This window comes from Paramisgurnus dabryanus, chromosome 12, assembly GCF_030506205.2.
Source record: "Paramisgurnus dabryanus chromosome 12, PD_genome_1.1, whole genome shotgun sequence".
Classification (NCBI taxonomy): Eukaryota; Metazoa; Chordata; class Actinopteri; order Cypriniformes; family Cobitidae; genus Paramisgurnus; species Paramisgurnus dabryanus.
The window spans coordinates 1,757,265-1,780,719 of record NC_133348.1 but is presented as its reverse complement, the minus strand read 5'-3'; the positions used below and the strand labels follow the sequence as shown (position 1 = coordinate 1,780,719).

Genomic DNA, 23,455 nt, shown 5'->3' with positions numbered 1-23,455 from the left:
GCTGACTTGACCTGAACTTTGGGGAACTATGTAATGGAAAAGCGCCATAAGGTACCAATGTGTACCATTTAGGTACAAAAGTGTACTACTTGGAAAGGTACCATTCCAGTTACAAATTTGTACCTTCTTGTACCTTATTTCTGAGAGTGTAGGAAGCTTTGACATGAAAGGTTCTTTGGAGAACCAAAAATGTTCTTCAATGACATGTTATATGGCAAAATGACACTGCCATTTCATCTTGTAAATAGACTGATATCTGTCAGCCTATGACATTTCTATTAATATGCTTTTAGCTGTAGTATCTATGATTAATAAATGTATGTTTCCATTTTCCATTTCCTTCCAGCTTCATTAAGTTAACCTGTTATTAGGTTAAATCAATAATTCATTACTTTTGTCATGATGCAGTGTCAGTGTTTTCCTTTCCATGTCTCTTTAGTCAGGCAAATAAGCTTTGGTTTCCTTCGTAATGGCCACACACACATGTTAAGCCCAAATATTTATGGGTGCATTTTCTGTCTCCCAGGCCCAATAAGTGAAGTATTCCAAAGTATTTGGAGAGCATTTTTAAGAGCATTTCTTTGGCATTTAACTGTAAAGATCTGCAGCATGATCTGTGTGCTTTGTCCTTCCAGATGTTTAATTTATCCGTTTCGCTTTATTAAGCGAAAAATGTGGTTGCTCTGTTGATATATTTTATATATAGCATTTGTGTGCATTTGTATAACACAATTCACAGCCAGTTTAGCTACAACACTGATGTAGCGTGAAGTTTGAAGAATTGTACTACTAAGTTTAGCAGTTTTAAGACATAACCCTGGCTGGATTGGTGGAATTTTTATCCGAGTTTCCGTTGTATTTGTCTGTTTCGTTTTCTAATATCTATCTTTCTTTTTTTCTAGTGCTCCTCCTTTCTCATATCTTGACAATACATGAGAAATCCCTTGTTATCAGGGCAAAAATTGCTTCAGATCCTATTGTGATTCTCTAGCCAGCGGTCTGCTTGACTTGTTAGGATGTCTAAATCCTCTCTGTGTTTGCAGGAGTCTTAGTGGATTTGCGATATGACTTTGAGATGGCAGCTTGTGAGAGTTAGTGTTGGACGATTTGAGCCATGTAAACAAACTGTGTGTTAAAGAACGAGAGTTGACAACATGCATGATTCATGTCGACACTTTACCTCAACCACACCTCATAGTGTGTGGGCTAGTGTGAATTTTATACATGTTAATATTTAATGCATAGTTAGAATAAAGCATGGTCTCTGAAAAAAGCTGTCCCTGTGGCGGTACCCTTTCGAAAAGCACACCTTTGTACCTAATAGGTGCATATTAGTACCTCAAAAGCACATATCCATACCTTAAAGGGATAGTTCGGCCAAAAATGATATTAAACCCATGATTTACTCACCCCCAAGCTGTTCGAGTTGCATATGTCCATCGTTTTTCAGACAAACACATTTTCGGATATTTTACAAAATATTTTAGATCTTTCAGTTGATTAAATGTAATGTTACGGGGTCCACCCATAGTCCACGACCTTCAAGTCGAAAAAAAGTGCGTCTATCCTTTACAAATTAACGAAAATAACTACCTTCCGGTAGCGCCGCCATCTTAGTCGCGTCCGCATTCAGGATGAGAGCTTACGCAGCCTACGGAGGCTACTCTGCTGCTGCTCTGTGCCCCCGCCCTCCGAATTTGTCATACGTCACTAAGAAAAGTGCGTACACTACGCTAATACTCTCTCTTGAATACAGAGGAGTCTAAGATGGCGGCGCTACCGGAAGGTATTTATTTTCGTTAATAAAGTTTTAAATATGGATATTTCTACAACAACACCGCGCAGATTACCCTCAGAAGACCTTTGTTTATCATCCTGGAGCCGTTTGGATTTAATTTGTGAAGGATGGACGCACTTTTTTTGGACTTGAAGGTCGTGGACTATGGGTGGACCCCGTAACATTACATTTAATCAACTGAAAGATCTAAAACATTTTCCAAAATATCCGAAAATGTGTTTGTCTAAAAAACGATGGACATATGCAACTCGGACAGCTTGGGGGTGAGAAAATCATGGGTTTAATATCATTTTTGGCCGAAATATCCCTTTAATGGTACATATAAGGACATTTTTAAAGGATACAATCCCAAAACCATTACATATATGTTTAATATATCGCCCAGCCCTATCCACAAGTCATTATCATTTTGTCTCTGGCACATTTTGTCTCTGTCAGCATAAAGAATTCACATCTGTGTTTATGAATGCAATGGCCATGTTACAGATAGCATTACTAGCATCTCATCTTCTTTACTTGTGTAGTTTATTTGTGAATGAGTCTGTCACACGGGCAAAGACAATGAAGTTGTCATTAAGGATGTTAGTTTGAGCCGTGTTGAAGGTTGATGGTGATTTCTCCTGATGTTGCAGGCGTTGGGTTGCGTAATCGGATCTTGGTTTCCCATGCTCTTCCCCGGGGCTTTTTCTCTCGTGTCACTGCAGCCTCAGCACAAAGCTCTCTGATGTTGTTTTTGTGCTGTCGGGATGTTCACGTGACAAGAATGCGAGCATTTCTTTATTGTGTCGCTAAGGGGTTTTGATCGGGCTTTGTCATTGTTTTTGTTTGGCTACATCTTAATGCGCAAACTATTTTATTCAGTTGGCATTTGATCCGAATGTCCTTATTATGTGACAGAGATTCACACAATTATTTACCAGCTAACATTAATTCATTAGATAATTGCAGCTGTTGATTTAAGCTTAAAAAAAAGGTTATTGATGTAAAAACTGGACTATATATATATCATATTTATATTCATTTACACACACACACACAATAGTAATTTAGCTGTCGTCGTTATTGGCTTAGTTATACTTAAGCTGTTTTGTATTAACATCCAATTTCAGCACAAGCTTTTTATTTTAATCATTTTTCTAATTACACGAATGCGCCCAATGCTCGAGTACAACTGTAATGAAATATTTTTTTTGCAAATTGAAACTGTCTGCAGTCTTTGTATATTGTTCTAGCTGAATGTCTAATTGCCTAGTTGATTAATGAGAAAAAACATAATCTTGCATAGTACAGTATTTCATCACAAAGTTGTTCCTTTTTTTCGTAAAGCTCCTTGCATCCCTCAGTTTATGGAGTTTATTTGCATTATTCAAATTAAATTAAATTCAGCTATTTAAAGTTTAATAAAGTGAAACTGAATAAACATGAACTAGAATGACCATTTGGTTCTGCAGAGGGCAAGAGGGTGAATTTGTTTTTGTTGACAGCAATGTTTTCCTACTATAGAAGTCAATGGTGCCCCAGATGTGCTTGATTACAAACAATTTTTCAAAATATCTTAAAGGGACACTCCACTTTTTTCAAAATAGGCTAATTTTCCAGCTCCCCTAGAGTTAAAGCAACACTATGTAGTTTCCATGTAAAAATGACTTACAGCTCCCCCATGTGGTTGAAAAGCGCAACAGTGCCAGGTATCAGACACTCTTCTGCAGGCAGGGGGAGGGGCGGGGCTGTGTTTCCTACCCTCCACCGCCACTTTCAAAGTGTCCTTGTAGCAGCTAGGAGGCCGCTCAGGTTGCAGCAACAGTACAATTTTTCCAGTTAAAAGTTGTTCTATCACTGAAATAATTTTAGAGACATTATTTAAAGGTAAAAAACTACACAGTGTTGCTTTAAATATTTGATTTTTACAGTTTTGGAATCCATTCAGTCAATCTCTGGGTCTGGTGGTACCACTTTTAGCATAGCTTAGCATAATCCATTGAATCTGGTTAGACCATTAGCATCATGCTTATAAATGACCAAAGAGTTTCTACATGTTTCCTATTTAAAACTCTTCTGTAGTTACATCGAGTACTAAGACCGACAGAAAATTGAATGTTGGGATTTTCTAGGCAGATATGGCTAGGAACTATACTCTCATTCTGGCATAATAATCAAGGACTTTGCTGCTGTAACATGGTTGCAGGAGGCGTATTGATATTACGCAGTGCCTGAAAATAGGCCACTTTAGTAACTTTCAATAGCAGGGGACTATTTTAGGGCACTGCGTAATATCATATTGAAAATTTTTAGTTATTTTTGAGTGCGATGCTAATGGTCTAATCAGATTCAATGGATTATGCTAAGCTATGCTAAAAGTGGTACCGCCAGACCCAGAGATCGGCTAAATGGATTCCAAAATGGTAAAAATAAAATTTTAGCATATTTTCAAGAAAGGTGGAGTGTCCCTTTAATTTGTGTTCAGCAGAACAAAGATATTTAAACAAATTTGGAACAACATGAGCGTGAGTAAATGATGACCGAATTTTCATCCCTTTAATTGGCAGAGCATTGTGTTAGTCGAACAAAAGGTAATCTGTATACCTTGAAGTCAATTTGTATAAAAAGATCTTCCAAGTGCATAAACATAAAAAGTTTTCTTTTTGGAAAACTTTGTCTAGCTCTACCCTGTTAGTTGGTAGCGTTCTGACTGTCTTCCGTCAATTACACCGTGATATAGTGTAAAGCTCCGGAGACATGCTCGTGCGCTCAGGCATGCTCGCTCCTTAATTAAAGTGTAGGGATTGGTCTCAGTGGACAATCCTGTTAGATTAGCCATTATCTGCTAGGTGGATGATCCTGGTATATCATCTCAGTCCTGAGATTGACTTCACAGAAAGCAAAACAAAACACACTCAACAGCAGTGTTTCCGCTATATACATTCAACCGTGGCGGGCCGCCACGCCTAAAACATCCCCGCCACGCCTGCGGTTGTGGATAGAAGGGATACAGCAAACGAAATCTCGCCGGATGGGCACTGTTTTATCCTAATCCTTCACCCAAACCCAACTCTAAACACAACATTTCACAGGATTGTAGGATGTACTATGTGTATCTCATGTAGCCAGAGCCGCTGTTTTCATCCTAAAAATCCTACCTCCAAATCTAATCCTAAACTTTTTGCCATTTTCTGTATCCCTTCTAGACAAAACCCACAGCGGCAGCTCGCAAAATAAATAAAGCTATACCGAAATGTCCGCCCAGCAAGAAAGAAAAAAATTCCTTTCTGGATTCGCGTTGTTCGCTCATTTATAAATGAATCTCCTAAAATATCACTATTTCCCCCATGGGTTTAGTTCATGCACAAATAGATTTAAATCAACGGATGATGATTAGGCTACGTCTCTGTTTTGAGAAATAATAATAAAATAAATAAGTCTACACGAAATAGGTTATAATTATCAGATTGACAAAACGAATAAAAAAGTTTTGAGTTGCTGTTCTTTTTTGTGATGCGCTGTTAAACCAAAGCAGCAGAAAGCACGTCATGTTTTTAATTATTTTAAATAAGCACAAGGTTTTCTCCTTATTGTGAGTTTACATAAATAAAAATACACAATTTACAGATTCGAATGTTATTTTACTTTTATCTGTCTGGCAATAAATTAAGGGTAATTTAAGTTGCAAGGTCATCACGCGTATGCTGTTCACAGGCGCATATACACGGACGCAGCGTGGGGCTGCGAGAAAAGACATGATTAAACTTTCGATTTAACATATTACGAGTTTTTTGGACATTCATTTGTAATCACTGTACTCATATTATCAACTTATCTGGCCATTAGTTATTCAGTATAGGCTATAAGCGCAGCGCGCTGCTGACCGCTCAGCTGTCAGTCAATCTGTGCTTTAGATCGACACTCACAAAGTTTCACATTAAATGATAAGATGTTTGTCCAAAAACAAAAGGCTAAATACTGAATACAACTCATATAGGACTGCAAGACATAAGTTGAATCTGTTTGGAAGGAAACTTCCCGTGGAAGAGAAGGACGTTGGTAATAAAAACTGGAGGCAGACTGTGAGACTGTTTCATCTGTTTTCAGACGAAACAACAGGGTCGGGGTACCCGCGGGTGAAACTTCTAATATTTGATGTAACGGGTGTAATAATATTAACGTGTTATATGCGTTGTAGATCCAGGTCGGGACTCAATATGCGAGCGTGAACTGCGGGTCTAACATCCAAGAACAGAATTCGACTCGATTCCGATAGGTAACAGATTTTAAATGTCCCCGTGCTTATTTGTGTTTAAGATCTGTCTGCGAAGGGCATAAAGGTTTCTATAACTGCGCGATTTGCGGTGTGACCGGGTCGGGGTCTTTATGTCAGACAGGCCGGGTGTGGAATAAAATTGCTGCCTGCTGATGTCGGATAAATGTTCTGTCAATCACAGCGGTGCGGATTATCAAACAGGACTGTGCGTGACTTTGCAACAGCAAACCCGAGCACGAACTTGCACACTACATTAAAACTACAATGAAAGATCCCTATGAAGCTATAAAACTTACGTATTTTTAAGAAAATACAGTTTAGATCAAACATAGAAAAGCAATATGCTATAAATATAAGGAAAAGTAAATGACAGCATGAAAATGATAAAAAATACATGTTAGTTTACTGTAGCCTATTTTCTACATTAAAAAATAATAATGTACATTTATAATCATCATGGGCGCCCCCTGCCGCCACAGCTGGAAAAAATCCTAGAGGAAACACTGCAACAGTCTGTCAACGTATATTCTGAAGTGCTTGCTTTGTCATGATATTATTTATTTCATAATTCCTCCCGCTTCGGACTCAGCCTGTAAGTTAACTCCTGTTAGCATTGCATCGTGATCGAATCTTTCAAACATGGAACGGAGCGTCACATTTCCGGCTGACTTCAGAGGTATTCAGGCCGATCACAACGTACAGATTAGCTGGCAAATCAGGGACACAGAGCTTTTCAAATCAATGAGGTTTGTACAAAATCAGTGCGTTTCAGAAAGAAATGGGTATCTGGAGATACAATAATGTACGGTGTGTGGAAAATAATGTGTTTTGAACCATAAATTACGAGAAAAAAAGTGTATTATACCAAATACACAAAATAACGTTGTTTTTAGTAGAGATCGACCGATATATCTGTTTTCCGATATTTTCCCCGATATTTGAGCATTTTCCGATGATCGGATATCTGTTTTGTAATATCGGATTGACCGATAAACAAGAAAATTGCGCGCTGGACGCATCTGAGGAGAGGAGCTCACAGCAGCAGCAGCGTGCACAGCAAATATGACGGCGGAGTGACGCGACTTTATTAAAAGGACTTTGAGTATACTTACTTTGCATATGAGGCATTTATAGCACAGCTGATTTGTGCATTAATGTATGTTATGTTAAATAAGTTGATATATTAAAAGCAATGTATGCAGCTTGTCTAAGAATAGAGACGAACTCACAGAGTCACGCTGGCTGAAATCCGGTCCCAATAACGACGTAGCTTTGCATGAATAAAACAGCCATGAATTAATGCTTTGTGGAATTAAAAACGCTAAATTAAATTCGTTTTTCTGTTATTTATGCTTATCATTAGCATCGTAAAATCACGTTCATATTGCTGATCACTTACCGGAGGCTAAAGCACATCTACCACTTTTAACAAGATTTACCCTATTAACATTTACCAGATAAACATTATTTTGCTAAAATATCTAAATAAATGTCTGTGGATATTAATTAATTATTTATTACCTCCGCAAGCGGTCACAGTTTAATACAGTTAATGCGGGAGTAAATGCATAGATAAACAGCGCTGTCTACAGCCATTTCATAAGCTAAAACAACTAAATATTAATTATTTTGAAATCAAATAATGTTACCAGTTAAGAAATTTGATGATATATAAGCCGTTTTGTTTGTTACTTTCCTGAATGTAGTATTCCAGTCAGTGATATTATTTGTAGAATCTCTTTGCTAACTACTGGTTGGATTGCTGAAGGCTCAGGTTGCTGGTCAAAACAACGATATTATATCCCAAAAAAGGCACTTAATCCACCTGTTTTACTCTATAAACTATGTATAACAAGCAGCCAACTCCGCTATACTTTTCTCTCTCTCCCGCTGTTACCTTAAAACCGCAGCGCGAACTTTGGATCAGTCCATTTCTGACGAAATGATAGGGGTGTTTGGAATAGTCCATGTATTGGGAATATAGTTTCTACATTATTCATTAAATTAATATTATTCTTCACTCTTTCAGACCCCTCTATTTATGACTTTGTATGCAAAGAGGGAGTGATTGTGATGATGATTATTATTATAAGGGTTTGTTCAGTTCAGTAGTGTAGTAATTATTATGTCAAAAACAGAAGTATAACAATAAATAAAAATCGGTTCAGCATATCGGTTATCGGGCACATAAGCATCCAAATATTTGTTATCGGCATCGGTTTGAAAAAATGAGTATCGGTCGATCTCTAGTTTTTAGATTGAACGGGGTATTTATCCTTGTTCTGTGATGTGACATGTAGACAAAAAATTTTTTGTTTGGGTCTGTAATGCCTTAGAAGCTTCCTAAAAACCTCTCTCAGATAGCTCTATTAGGGTGGGGGATTTTAAACAAGTGGTTTTGCACCTATTTGGCTCCCCCTACTGGCTTAACTTGCAATCTCATTACTATGGCTGACTTTGCTGCCACTCAAAAAATTTAGCCAATTATTTTAAAGTGGAGGGGCAGTGAGATGCCTGTGGTGTCATAAGCATCAGTTTTTCAGATTGGGCCGTTTTCTGGCTGACATTTCTAAAAGAGGAATTTCTATGAGACTGAGATGTTTAGCGTGTCTAGTCCTTTTTGTATGTTCGTGAATGCGGGTAGACTACCATTATTTAACAGAGACAAGGTAAAAATGGTTTTTCATTCTCTGTCCCCTTTAAGTGATTTTGAGCTTTCTTTAAACATTTTCAGTGTAAATCTACTAACAAGGTATATTTAGTATATTATTTACTACTCTTACTCTAAAGAGTTCAGCATGGCAAGGTTTTTAACGACAATTCGTTATTTTTGCATTCTCATGCAGACTTTCATGACTACTGTAAAGTAGTGCTAAAATGCTAACCCCCGTTCCTGGTTTTGCCCACAAAATTACTTTATCCCTGGGGCACTCTATAGCTAGCTTTTATCACTTGTCGCTTTGCCGCATCGTGCATGGTCCGGATGTGTTGTTAGATGGCAAAAAAAGGACCGAACAGATAAAATGCAACCGCCAAGATGGAATATGGTCATATTTCGGAGCTTCAAGAGGAGGGGAATTTGAGCTTAGTTTTTATTAACAAGGTCATAGCACTCACTCTTTCCTTTTTCCACCTGCTTCTGTTCATTTGATGAAGAAAGTGCAAAACACTTTTAGCTGCTCTTTTTTATTTTATCAAAGCAGTGGAGTGGTCGAAGTCACTGTAAATAATTTAGAGTTTTATTCAAGGCGAGTTTTGCCCTATAGTGCAAGGTGATCAGCGAGACGGGGAAATTGATTTTCGTTGTTTGCATTTAATGGATGACTGCATAATAAATGATTTGACCTATAAAGGTGAACTGCACTTGAGTGCTAATGCAGAATCGCATGATGGATGTTAAATTATCAGAGCTTTAAAGCTTTGGTGACTAAAGGAACAATTAACTACCGCTTCACACATAGGTTTAAATTCAGATTATCGATTAAATTGATATCCAAATCAGTATACTTGTACAGACGTTCTTAAACAACTTAACTAGAGCTAAGTTAACTAAAGTTATGTGTTCTTTTTCTGTGTTTTCAAACCATTGAAGCTTATTGGAGGTTCTCTTTCTTTCTCTCTCTCTCTCTATCCAGCGAGCAGAGTATATGTCAGGCGCGGGCCGCTGTCATGGTGTATGACGACGCCAACAAGAAATGGGTTCCGGCCGGTGGATCCACAGGCTTCAGTAGAGTCCACATCTATCACCACACGGGCAATAACGCCTTCAGAGTAGTGGGCCGTAAGATTCAGGACCACCAGGTAAGAGAAATTAAGCTTTGGGGTAAATGAGTTGGAAACTTGTGAATAATGAATTGTCAAACCAAATCTCTGCCGAAGTTCTCATGATTGTCACAACTTTATTGTGGACATTTGCTTGTTATCGAGGAAACCGAGACACATTAATCGACAGTACTATGCAAAAGTACCAGGCCACCATGCTATCATTAGATTTGTTGTTTTTGCAATTGGATAGTGATCTTATATAATTATTTCTCAGTCTCTTTATTAGAAAACATCCAGAAAATACAGTAAATGTGTATGAAGTATTAAAAACAGTATAGAAGTATAAGCTGAACTGTTAAGTATTTAGGGGTAAACTCCCCTTCCACTTGAACAATAGAAGGCAACTGCAGGATCTCTTAAACATAAATAAAATTAAATCCTATTTTCTAATGACTTCAGGACTTCAGTCTCCTCAAAAAAGCTCAAGATGTGTTTCGTGCCAAGAGACGTCACACTAAATACTGACTGATGCCTGAAGAAGACATTTAGTTCTGAAAATCGTTTTGTTTTTAATTTTCTGTAAATTTTTCCTGTATTTTCTGTTTTTTTTTTTAAAGAGTGAAACATAAATATGGATGGACATTAAAACTTTGCTAAAACAACAAAGCTGGTGATGGTGGTCTTTTGACTTTTGCAAAGTGCTATATATTGACATGTTCATAGTATGATGAAGTGAGATAACATGTTGCTAAATGTGTCAGTTCCTAATGCGTTTTCACTTTATTTTAAACTAGATACTTGGTGTTTCACTATTCCTTAAAGTAATAAAAAGACCTAAAAGGCATACTATATTGGTATACTGTGAGAGTACTGAGGGCTGAAGGGTGTTTTGTTGGAAACAGCGCTGTCTGTAATCTAGTCAGACAGTCCAGGCCCAGTGGGTTTATTTGCGAGGTTGTGTGCTCGGCCTGCTGGCTTCCCCTGCCGAGTGGGGTCTTGTTTCACTGCGGCGCATGCAATGACCCATGACACAAAACATGAGGGAGTTGAGCTACTCAAAACAGCACAGGGTAGTTTAAGTAAAATAACGTCTCATGAGTAGTACAACAACGCCTGTTGTGATTGCAAAAATATTACGCTTGGCTGTGTTTACGAACAAACTCTTCAGCTTTTCTTTTAGATGTGCAGTGTGGCATTTCAGAAGAGTATTTGTGCCAACAGTTCATTTTAATTACAGTTTTTATTTTAAACACAGTCTTCAGAGTAACCTTAAACGAGTAGTTTACTAAAATATAGTGTACTCACCATAGATGTATATGACTTCCTAAATTGCTTAATATAATGATATTGATATTCAGATCATTGTTATGTTTAACCAAATTATATAGAATGATTTTATGTATACAAAAAATGTAAATGACTAATAAATGACTTTAGCTTGGTTTTTACAGGCAATAAAATATTTAGCCTTAAAGGTCACGTTCTTTCTGATCCCATTTTTTAAACCCTAGTTAGTGTGTAATGTTGCTATAATAGTACCTGTAAAATGATAAAGCTTAAAGTTCACCGCCAGGTGATATTTTTTTTTTTAATAGAATTCCTCTTTCAAAGCCTACAACCAACGGCCGGTTTGGACCACAGCCCCTATTTCCTGCTTTAATGATGTCAGTAAAACGATTTTTGGACTAAACTCCGCCCACAGGAATACGTCAGTCAACAGCTTTGACTCAAACGGCTCTGCTAAGCTAAGCTGCTATCAAATCACAACACACTAAACAAACTACACAATCAGAAATTGGTTACGTATTTCTGAAGGAGGGACTTTATAGAATAAGGCCTGTTTTGAGGATACAGATAAGTACATTTTGTGAAAAATATCGCGTTTTTTTACATGTGTAACATGAACACATGTTATATTGCCCACTATAATCACAATCAAAGCTTCAAAATCACAGAAAGAACTGGAGCTTTTAATAGTTTAAGGGTAAGAGCGTAATGTTAAAATATAGCTGATTCATCTTTTTTTATTGGTTTGTATTTAAAAGTTGATGAATTGTTCATTTCAGAGTTTATGAGAAATGCATGCATGTGATAGCGTTATTTGCTGCTTCAGCAACCTTTTAAGCTTCCGTCACATAAAATCTTAACATAAAATGTCGTGGGAGAGATTTCATTAACTGAATCTGCATTTTTAATCGCATTGTTTTAACCCTATCTAGCTTATAATCCATTTTGTGTCCTTTCTTGGATTGTGTGTTTCTTTAAAAACAAAGATGATTAAATGTCTTAAATCTTTGTTTGCGTAAAGATTAACGTCTGGTAGAATGAATGCACCGGATGAAACTAATTTCCAACTGCTGTAAAGTCAACTTTTCATGACAGGCATAATCATGTGCTTATTAGTGTGATCATAAGTCTTCAATACTGTAATTTTCTTTGCAAATGATTCTTGGAACTAAATCACAGTCAGATTTTAAACACGTGTTTTTGTGAGTTTGAAAGAAGACTGTAACAAGCAATTTAATTTCAAAGCTTCCAGTTAATTATGTTTTTAAAGCATCTCTGTATTAGGTTATAATGATATACACTGTAGAAAGATAAATTTGAATGTGTTTTAAAAGAAATTACTTCAATTGGTAACGTTTAAAAAAATAAAGTTTTTTCAACTTAAAGGAAAACACCACCGTTTTTCAATATTTTACTTTGTAACTTAGATGAATTAATACATACCTATCTTTTTTCAATGCGTGCACTTAAAGCTGTAGTCTACGATGTTGAAAATCGGTCGAGAAAGCCTGAGACGGTTAATAAGTTTTAAAAAACTCATCCCGCCCCTCTGTGCTACCTGATCCCTCCCACCGAGAAACGAACTGAACAACGTCACTCATTCAAGCTTTGATCACCGGTAGTAAACATTAGAACAGAGATTTACCGAGCAGTAAACACATAAAACCTTGAAGGAATGAACAATTACAATTATGATTGCAATTGACGTTATTTACATTCACAACAACGTTTGGCATACGTTTCCCCTCCTGAGCTTCAAGAAATGACTTTGTAAATATAATTACTTTGACCCGTGATACGCGATGCTAAACTGCTAACATTCCAATGCCGACCGGCAGCATGAGCATGTTGTTGCCAGACTGATAAAAAGATTTATGTAACACCGCACACAATCTTTGTAAATATAATTACTTTGACCCGTGATAGGCAATGCTAAACGACTAACATTCCAATGCCGACCGGCAGCATGTTGTCAGACTCATAAAAATATATTTATGTAACCTCACACAATAAAAGTATAAATAGAAGCGTACCTGTTCAACAAAAAGTCCGCCGTGTCGGCGTCGGTTTTCAGCCCCAAATCTCCCTGAAGCTTCCTCCAACAGTCAATTGCGGACCCTATATTGATTCTACTTAGAGTCCGGCGTTTTTCACATTTTTTTACCTCTGCTCTTTCCTCTACAGACTTCCCTTTTCTTCTAACCTTTACTGTAGGGACAAGAAGCTTGTTGCTGTTGGTTAGTTTTTTTCCATTAGTGAGATGTTGCTGCTTCGCTAGCTAACATACACTGACACAAATTTCATGTCGCAGGCACGAGAGGGGCGGGGTGGTGTGCGATGGGGTGGAGACGCGATCGCGAGGTGGATTTTCAAGTGTACGGGGATTTGATGAGAGCAGTTAACCAATGTAAGCTGTCCGGCCGGACAGTTTACATTGGTCAATTTATCTGCCGCCGTACACCCAATAGACTAAATGGATTTTTTAAATTCTTTTTTCTCTTCATATTGTTAGGATTTTACTGTAGAACCATAACCAGCATCTAAATGAGTTTATTAGTAATGAACAATCTTTGAAATCGTAGACCATAGCTTTAATCTTATATAGCGTGTCAAGACTGTGTTAGCATTTAGCCTAGCCCCATTTATTCCTTAGGATCCAAACAGGGATGAATTTAGAAGCCACCGAACACTTCCGTTTTCCTTATTTAAAGACTGTTACATGAGTAGACTGTTACACAAGCAAGTATAGTGGCACAAAATAAAACGTGGCGAATTTTTAAGCGGATAAAAAATGAGAACTATATTGTATGACGGAAGAGCACAAAGTTTGCAAACCTTCGACCTCGGCGCGCAGTAACATCATCATTCCTGACTTCTCCCCCTCTCATTCAAACTTCCATCAATATTACTGTGCCCGAGTTAGAAGGTTTTAGAGGTTTTATTTTGTGACACCGTACTAGGATATCGCCATAATTGTGCAATTGTAGACAAATTTAAAATATGATTAAAGATGGTGGTGTTTATTTTCATAAATCAGTATGCAGCAACAGTGGCGCAGTGATACTGTAATGCGGTCTGAACCGTGGGTTTACTGGGGTATTTTATCACGGCTTAGAACGCGTTTCAACCAATCAGAATGAAGAACCAGAACTACCCGTTTTATAATATGGGTTTTCTGTTGTCAGTAGGGCTGCAACTAACGACTATTTTGATAGTCGACTAGTCACCGACTATTGAAACGATTAGTCGACTAATCGAATAATTATTAATTTTTTCAAAAATTTTGCATGAGATTGCTTTAATTCTGTGGAAAATGATAGTAAACACAAAAAAGAAGGGGGTACTTAAATACATTTTTTTTTACATTCAATGAAAACAAGTTTTACATTTTTAATAATTGCAGCTACTATGATTTTACCAAAACAAAGTTATGTATTTCAGCTATTTTAATATATATACTTGTTTATAAATATATATGCTGTATTTTTTAAAGTTTAAATCAAAACAAACCAACTGCAGTTGAATTGATATTAATTTGAATGCACAACCAAAAAACGAGATTTCTGAAAAATTAAAAAAACAGAGTTATATATATACTCCGTGAGGGCATTCGCCTGTTGTGGGGTGCACATCTGCATCTTTTGCAGAAAGGGGTCCATGGTGGCTCTCTTCTTCAGACTGCATGCATTTAATTTAAAATACTTTTGTCAGGCACAGTCAGGCATAACGTAAATCCTTTATTTATTTATTTTAAAATGAAAAACGCTTATAAAATGTACAATGTACACTCTAAAAAAACAAACGGTGCTATATAGCACCAAAACAATTGCTTTGGATCGTAACGATAGAAGAACCATTTTAGTGCCATATAGCACCGGTGAAGAACCAGTGAAGCACCAGTGAAGCACCAGTGAAGCACCAGTGTAGAACCATATAGGGGCCATATAGCACCACATATGGTTCTACATAGCACTATATGGTTCTACACAGGTGCTTCACTGGTGCTTCACTGGTTCTTCACCGGTGCTATATGGCACTAAAAATGGTTCTTCTATCGTTACGATCCAAAGCAACTGTTTTGGTGCTATATAGCACCGTTTGTTTTTTAGAGTGTACATCCAAAACAAAACGTATCGGTATCGAGTCAAACTCAGTTTCATTCAACTGTCCGATGTGCTTTCTCTTTAAATGTTCGTGCATGACCGAAGTACTGCCGTGATACGCAAAGACTGCTTTGCAAATCATTTTTATTCGCCGTATCCAGGCTAAAATGCTCCCAAACTTCAGATGTTTTGGTACGCACAGCTGCTGCGTTGGACACCGCCATTTCTGTTATTGCTGAGCACAGAAGCTAATGCGCATGTGCGACTCTCTGCAGAGTTTGTAATGAAGAGAGATGCCTCACTCGGCTGGAAAAAAACGTGTGGCGACAACTTCGACAATGATATTCATTGTCGACTATTTCTATTATCGATTTTTGTCGACAACGTCGACAGCATCCAAATTCAGTTGTTTGTGCATTTTTCCTTTTGTTTTTAATGATGTTAGTCCAAATTATATTGTCTTAATTGTTTAATGGTTTATGCACTTTAGCACAGAAGTGGTCAGTAGAGCTAAGCTTACCTCATCCTCATCCTCAACATTGCAGTACTTGCAAAGCATTTCTTTCAAAACAAAAATTGAGTCATCTGGTGTAGTCATCCAGTATTTCTCATATCACAGTGTACTGTAAATCGCAGAAAAACAAATATTGCAATCGTTGGGATAATGTCATCTATAAAAGGCGCAGAATAATTTTTTACTCTCAGGAGAAAATCCTCCAAAATGTCCGTCTTGTCTGAATTCATTGTCCATTAAACATATTCTTCTAGATTGTATTACCTCTGTCCCTTTGAAAAAAATACTTTTACTTTTTTTACTTTCGAAAAAGTTTAAGTTAATCCAAATATAGTTCTATGATTTATAGATTAAATTAATTTTAAACATGTTTTCTTACTTTATATAATTAGACTATATTCTCACCATGAATATAGCCTTAGAAGCTGGCATGGCATTTTAAAGAAAATAAATAAAGAAAAAACAAATATTGCAGTGTTAGTTTTCCCCAAATATCATGCAGGCCTAACTCTATTAAGGTGTCATGTTAAAGATTAGTTTTTTTAATAATTTTATTTTTTCCTCTGAGGAGTACTTGCGTTGTTAGTAAAGGTTTGATGTATAAAAACAATTTAGTTTAAACTTAAAGCCCCCCTAACCTAAACCTGCACTTTTAAATGTGTTTCTAGCAGAAAATGAGTCACCACTGGCCAGTGTATGTGAAGAAACATCCCGCAATTATACAAATCCATCTATTCTTCTTTGTGTAATCTCTTTTAAACTGCAACAGTCACACAAAACAGGCTGTTGGGGATCCCCTATCAATGTGATGTCACATTGATTATGCCCCATCCATAACTGCTCACAGACTCCGCCTTATGAGTGTGTAATTCAACCTTCTGCCACAGACACATGTTTTGATACTTTGGATACAGGGAGTGGAACAAAAGCTTTCTTTGCATTTAAAGAAACGCACACAATAGCGTGTTTTTTATTGCAGCCACAAATTTAACATCGTATAATGAAAGATCCGTGGTGAATTTAAAGCTAAAACTTTACAGACACATTCTTGGGGACACCAGAGACTATTTTAATATTGCTGAAAACACCTAGGTTAGGGGCCCTTTAAAATGTAATATTGAACAAGGAATATTTTTTACAGTGTAGCAATGGTTGCTTATGGATATAATTAGCACTGCCCTGTCCTTCATAACAGCCTCTTTGCAAAGTATGCATTACATTACTAGACATCATCAAGGCCTCAAATATGTGCCCTTGTTAATAGGCAGCCAATCAATCTCTCTATGAAGGTTATTTGGTGAAGGCTAGTTTGGAGGCTAGTTTTAACTTCAGGCTATGTATCAGTGTGTTATCATGTTAGTTTCCTGACATTGTCATGGATTATTAAAATAAAGACAAATTCATTTCAAAACCACATTTAAAATGACAGAGGTTAACCCAAGCTGCTTTACAGCATAAACTGTAAGAAAACTTCCAATTCCTTTGATGCTCTGACTTCGTTACACTGTAGATTTGGAAAGCTACAGAGTAAAAATAGAAATTTAGGCTACATTATAATTAGCAAAAGGTGGAAAGGAACTAATATGAATTGTAGATTGTTTGATTTTAAGTGAAAATACAGTCTGTAATATGCTAAAGTTAGAACGCATGCGTCACAGTGTTCACTTCAGGCTGTATTTCATATGCATTTAATTTGAGTCTGACCTGGTTCTTTCTTTATCTGCTTATTTCTTGCGAACAAATGAACCAAGAAATAAAAGTTTTGTGTTCATTTGTCTAAATTGTGCATTGTGTTTAAAAATAGCACACACATAGTTTCTCACAGCTGTACATTTCCAGGGACCTGGGTTCGAACCCTGACCAACACTTTTAAATCTGCTTGTACTCTTGTGGAAAAAAGCCTTAAAGAAAATATAAGGGCAATGTTTTCCACACTTTTAGTGAAGGGCTAGGTAATGTGCACTTAAAGGTGGACAGCTTAATGGCTTCATTTGGCTCTGACTGCTTTTGATGCATCCTGCTACACAACTGGCAGAAACGCTGAAGAGGCGGCGATGCTGGATGTGATTCATTGCTATTTTATGATTATTCAGTGTCCTGCTGGTGTTAAATGGAAATGCTTTTTCTGCCCCTGAAAGTCACAATACAAGTTTAGTCATGGCTACGTTAATAATTGATGAACGCGGCACAATCATCACGGTGATATCCGATGAAGGAGCGTGTCAGATTGCTTCAGGAAACTTCCTGGCATTTGTTGATGAGCCATCCATCGTAGTTTCTTTTCTGAAAAGAGTAAAGCCTTGAAGCAAACCAAATGTCAACATGGATTTAGCATTTGACACCTTAATTATTATTATTATTATTATTATTATTATTATTATTATTATTATTATTGTCTTCTGCAGTTAACTGACTGATGTTGGTTACATACCTTGTGTTTTCCAAGAATAGGGCCTGAAACAGAAAAAAACAAAGTAATTATTATTTTCATTTATGTCATGTTTCAACATAATGTCAAGTTAAAAAAACGATTGACGATTGGTAATTTTACTGTTAGAGGCTGGCTTTACATATGTGTCCTTTTTGAAAGTCACAATGAAACGGAAATATCGTTTGTCTTATTTTTCTCGTCGTGACATACAGTATATATGTATTAAACTGCTTCTGAAATTAGATAAAATGTAGACCGGGATTTGAATTCGTGCATCGAGAATTAATTGGAACGTTGGAATTTGCGCCATGTTGCTATTTGCTAATTGTTGGTTGCAATCTTTTCCGGGCCCCGCCCTCATGCTTTTTCTTGTGACTGGAAGTAAAGCGAGATCGTTTTGAGGAGGGATTCGTTTTTTTTTATTAAAGATTATGAGGGCACATTATTTAAAAAAAATTAAGCTCACAGATTAGCAATTTGTAAAAAATACCACAATATTCCCAAAGGTTTTAAAGAGCACCCATTTCATTGCTAAAAAACAACATTATTTTGTGTTTTTGGTATAATACAATGTGTTTGCATGGTTTATGGTTAAAAACACATTATTTTCCACATATCGTATATTTTTGTAGCTCCAGATTTCACTCTCTTCCTGAAACGCACGGATCTGAAAAGCTCTGTGTCCCGGATTTTCCAGCTAATCTGTACGTTGTGATTGGTCTGAATATCTCTGATGTCAGCCGGAACGTGACGCTCCTTACCATGTTTAAAAGATTCGCTCACAATGCATTGCTGACAGGAGTCTGAAGCAGGAGGAATTATAATAATGTCGCTCTTGTCTAGTCCAAGAAAAGAGATTTACGTTGGAGACGATAACTCGCATCATCGTTTGCTTTTTTGTACCTTTTTCATATCATTAAACATGTACTAACAAACACTTACAAACCAAAGGAAATGTAAAATCATGAATTGCACAATAGGTGCTCTTTAAGTTTTTAATTTCAATTTTTATTGTGTGTAAGGAACAAAGTGCAGCCAAATAATTTATAGGCCATGTAATACAAAAATACCAAACAGCGGCCGATAACTTGGCCATGGCAATATATTGGTCAAAATTTTATCTTAAACATCTAAATATTTGCTAGTTTGGAACAAAACAATTGTTAACGGTTATTGATAACCTTACAGATGAAAGAAAATGAGGAAAAATATTAGGGATGCACCGATACCGATCCTGGTATCGGGTATCGGCCTCGATACCACATTTTCTAAAATACTCGTACTCGTTAAAAGTCCCCCAATACCTGGAATCGATACCATGGTCTGAGAAATGTCTATGTTTGAGCGGTGTTTAAGGGGTTAATGCCTCTTGTGTTGTCCAAAGAGGCAGAGTTTACAACAAACTGGAAAACTAGTCCTTTGTTTTTTTGTTAAATTATATGACTAAAGCTGTTACCTGTAAATTTAAATCATGTTTTTTTATTAAGTACTCTGTATCGGTATCGGCAAGTACTGAAATGCAAGTACTCGTACTCGTATTCCAAAAAAGTGGTATCGGTGCATCCCTATAAAATATTATTTTTGTCTTGCAATAACATGGGTTGAGTTGAGTAAATAATGAGATTATTTACTTGTCCTACTTTCAAGTAGAAAGAGAGATGACGTTACTTTTGTACTCTTAGCATTTGATGTTTGCTGCTATATCATGTATTAAAGGAATAGTTCACCCAAAAATGGAAATTCTGTCATCATTTACTCAACCTTAAGTTGTTGTGAACCTGTATACATTTCTTGGTTCTGCTAAACCCAAAGAAAGCTTTTTTTGAGCACTGTTTATAACCAAGCTGTTTTGGATCACCACTAAATTGTATTTTTTTAGTGTGGAAGTCAATGGTGCTCCAAAACTGTTTAATTACAAACATTCTTCAAAAAAATGTCCATTTTATTTTTGTGTGAAGTATCATTTTAGTAGTTCATGGATTGCCACATGCAGGTATTGGACCTGCTATCTTTTGCTTATGAGACCAGATTTTTAACCATTATGGCACACCACACCACCATTTATTTGTGTTTGTACCAGGTGCAATTGATCAGTTAATGTCAGACCTGCTCACCCACTAAAAGGCTTTTTGCACATGAAAGCTGTGATTTAAACACCAAAGTTGCTTATAGAAGAACATGACCCAGATTTGAGTTCTTACTGCTCAATTTTTTTTATGTGTTGAAAAGGGAAGTTTTCTGCATTTGCGAGTTGAGTCAGGATGGCTTACAGTTCACGCTTCCATTTATACCCCTCACTAATTAGCTGCACTTCTTATGGTAATTATGTTGATGTCAAAGGCTGAAAAATTGAAATGACTTGGAAAACAGCCAGTTACCACAGAAGATTTGCCATGTTGAAGATGTGTTTTCCAGAGAGTCTTGTGTTTGACTTTTAAATATGTTTGTGCAGTTACCACATTAATCCCATACTGTTGTTCCCGCAACGCTTGTTTGGAGCCAAGCTGACTTTAGTCACCTTTGCGTAATGACAAAGTAGTGCATTGTTGGAAAAACGTACATTTCAAAGTAGATAACAGCAAAACTTTGCCTTTTCTACCTTGATATTTTCAGAGGAACTTTGTGAGGCTGTGAATTTTAATAATCTCAAGATAAAAATGTCAATCCATTTTTACTTAATGCATTAATTGTAATTATATATTCACTCAAAAGTTTTTATGTAATGCTTTAGAGAGTTAGTAACATTCAAGTCCATTAGACAAGGCTTTCAGAGAAAAATGGCATTAAAATGTGATTAAACCATTTTTTATAACCAGAATTTAATATACATATCACTTTGGTTGAATTCTTGATAAATTGATGTGAATAATAGCATCTATAAAAATGAATGAATGTAAATATGTTGCTTTCTTCGGTCAACAGGTGGTAATAAACTGTGCCATTCCCAAGGGGCTGAAATACAACCAGGCCACACAAACCTTTCACCAGTGGCGAGATGCACGGCAGGTCTACGGTCTTAACTTCGGCAGCAAAGAGGATGCCAATGTATTTGCCAGTGCCATGATGCATGCCCTGGAGGTGCTGAACTCTCAGGATGCAGGTGAGAAAGTTTTTTTTACACCAGTGAGCGATGCTTAATGATGTGTAAATTGGATGAACTGAGAACTACAACAGTGTAAAACTCCTGTAAGATTCTTTGTAAATCTTATATTTTTGGTTCTTAGCTTATTTTAGTTTGTGGTTGCGCGAACCTCTCCGCTCGTGGTTTTCCTTTGCCTTTGCACAAAACTGGATGCTACCTTTCAGAAAAGCACTAAACCTTTATCAATTTCTCGCCGCTGTTGCAAGACAGTGTTGCAATGACTTGCTACGCCACTGGTCAGGTTTAAATGTTTGTCTGAAATGTTGTTATTTTAGCATGTGATTTTAGAGATCTGTCTATCCCAAGTCTTGCATGACTGTTATAGCTGCCCGTAGACATGCAAATATGGCCGCCTAGTGGCGCGACTTCCCTTAAGGGACTTTGGTATTATTTACACATTTGAAAACTTGGCTGCTACTTCCAAAACCTCAAGGTGCTACATCAAGCTTAAATTGCTTAGATTTTTTGCATTTTGCGTTATTTTCACAATATTATTATTCCAGTCTAATCAAAAGAAATTAACTTATTGACACTTGTTGGTTTTGTTGATCTCTGCAGAAAATAATTGTGTTCTGGTCTTAATCAGTGAGGTCACATTTGGAGCCAGACCCAGTGTGATCAATTAATTGTAAATCAGCAAAGTGAGCCCGGTCAGAGAGGATTGGGTTTGCATGCACATGGTTTATGTGAGAGAGATTCTGGGTTATCTCTGCGTTTGTTGTTTTTGCTGATTTGGAATTAGGGGAGGAGCTTCCCTTTGTGTATAACAGCCTGCACGAAATCAGTTCATCTGCAGCGAAGTGCTCACATGCTTGCCACTTTAGTTTCTCCCCTGGCTTTTTTTGTGATAACATATCGAGGTGACTGTTCTCACCAGGTCAGACTAGCTTGTTGCATTTTTCCCTTTAGAACAGATGATGCTTTTGTTTGGGTCTGCAACCATATCGGTCTCTTTGAGATATGGTTGATCTGTAAATTATGAACTGTTGCATATTGAGCTCCTCTCTGTTATACAGTGTTTCTCAATTACTTAGATAAATCCATACGGTCTGTTTGAGGAAGTGATGTTTGTGAAAATATTGCTTGTGTCCATTGTAGCAAGTTAGATTGTATTCAGTTTATAGATTTCAGTATGTAATGTATACAATAGTCATGAATGTCACAGTTTGAGTTTGGCTTATAGGAATTTGGCAACGTTTCAGCCTTTGAAAGAGAAAGATGTATCATTATTAGATTGACAACAGTACAATGATGTTACTATAGTATTTTGGACGGGTTGCATGGAAATGTTATAATTTTGTAAGGTACCACCCACCCGCTGGCCCAGTGGCGGAGTCCAGCGCGGCGTGGCGAAGGTTTCTGCGTGTTTGGTTTTTCTGACTGGTCTTACTGTTTTAACCTTTTTTACGCAATTTTACTCCAAAAGATAAAATGTTGAAGTTTTCAATATAAACCGAATGGATTATTATCTTCAATAATCGTGAATTTTGAATACATGTTGGATTACTTTGCTTTAACTCTTTCCTTAATATTACACTTGTTCATTTGGTTGCCACTGCCAGAGTCGCACATAAAACATTTTATTTTCATTACATTTTTGTTAAATGTATCATAAGGACATATCATGAAAATATGACACTTTCCATGTTAAAGTGCTATAATTGGGTCCCCAGTGCTTTTATCAACCTAGAAAATGTAGGGCCCTATATCCGTTTGATTTTTTCCCAAATTCCGTTTAATTTTTTCCCAAATTCCGTTTTATTCGTTTTAATTTTTGCAAATTCCGTTTTATTTTATTTTTTACTTAACAACCATTCACAGGATTACTGATTTGACTTCGGACAGCATGAGCGCGCAGCTCTTTGCACGTGCGAGCAAAAGAGAGACAGAGAGCGGCGCCATGATGCGGATGATTATATTTTAAATGCGAGGGATAGTTAGTTTGCCTCAGTTCGCTTGAAATGCATAAAACTTAACAAATACATGAGGATTTGTGTTCGGACTTCGGACAGATGCGAGAGCGTGTGCATGTGAGAAAGGTGCAGTGAGACAGACGTGGATGAGAGAGTGCATGTATCTTTGCGCTCACAGTGAACGGAATGTTGACAAAACTTACAAAATAACAGTTCTCCGGTCACATAAAAGTCATGTGAGAACTGC

The 23,455-nt window shown here is 36.9% G+C and overlaps 1 protein-coding gene across 8 annotated transcripts in view; it reads left to right on the top strand.

Annotated features, from left to right (window-relative positions):
- Positions 1 to 23,455, top strand: part of enah (ENAH actin regulator) — a 121,653-nt gene that overhangs the window by 39,588 nt on the left and 58,610 nt on the right. For all 8 annotated transcript variants that reach the window (XM_065256110.2, XM_065256109.2, XM_065256112.2 and 5 more), the window contains 2 exons: positions 9,689 to 9,854; positions 21,076 to 21,253. In XM_065256110.2, coding sequence (XP_065112182.2) covers positions 9,689 to 9,854; positions 21,076 to 21,253 — 344 coding nt within the window. The remainder of the gene's footprint in view (positions 1 to 9,688; positions 9,855 to 21,075; positions 21,254 to 23,455) is intronic.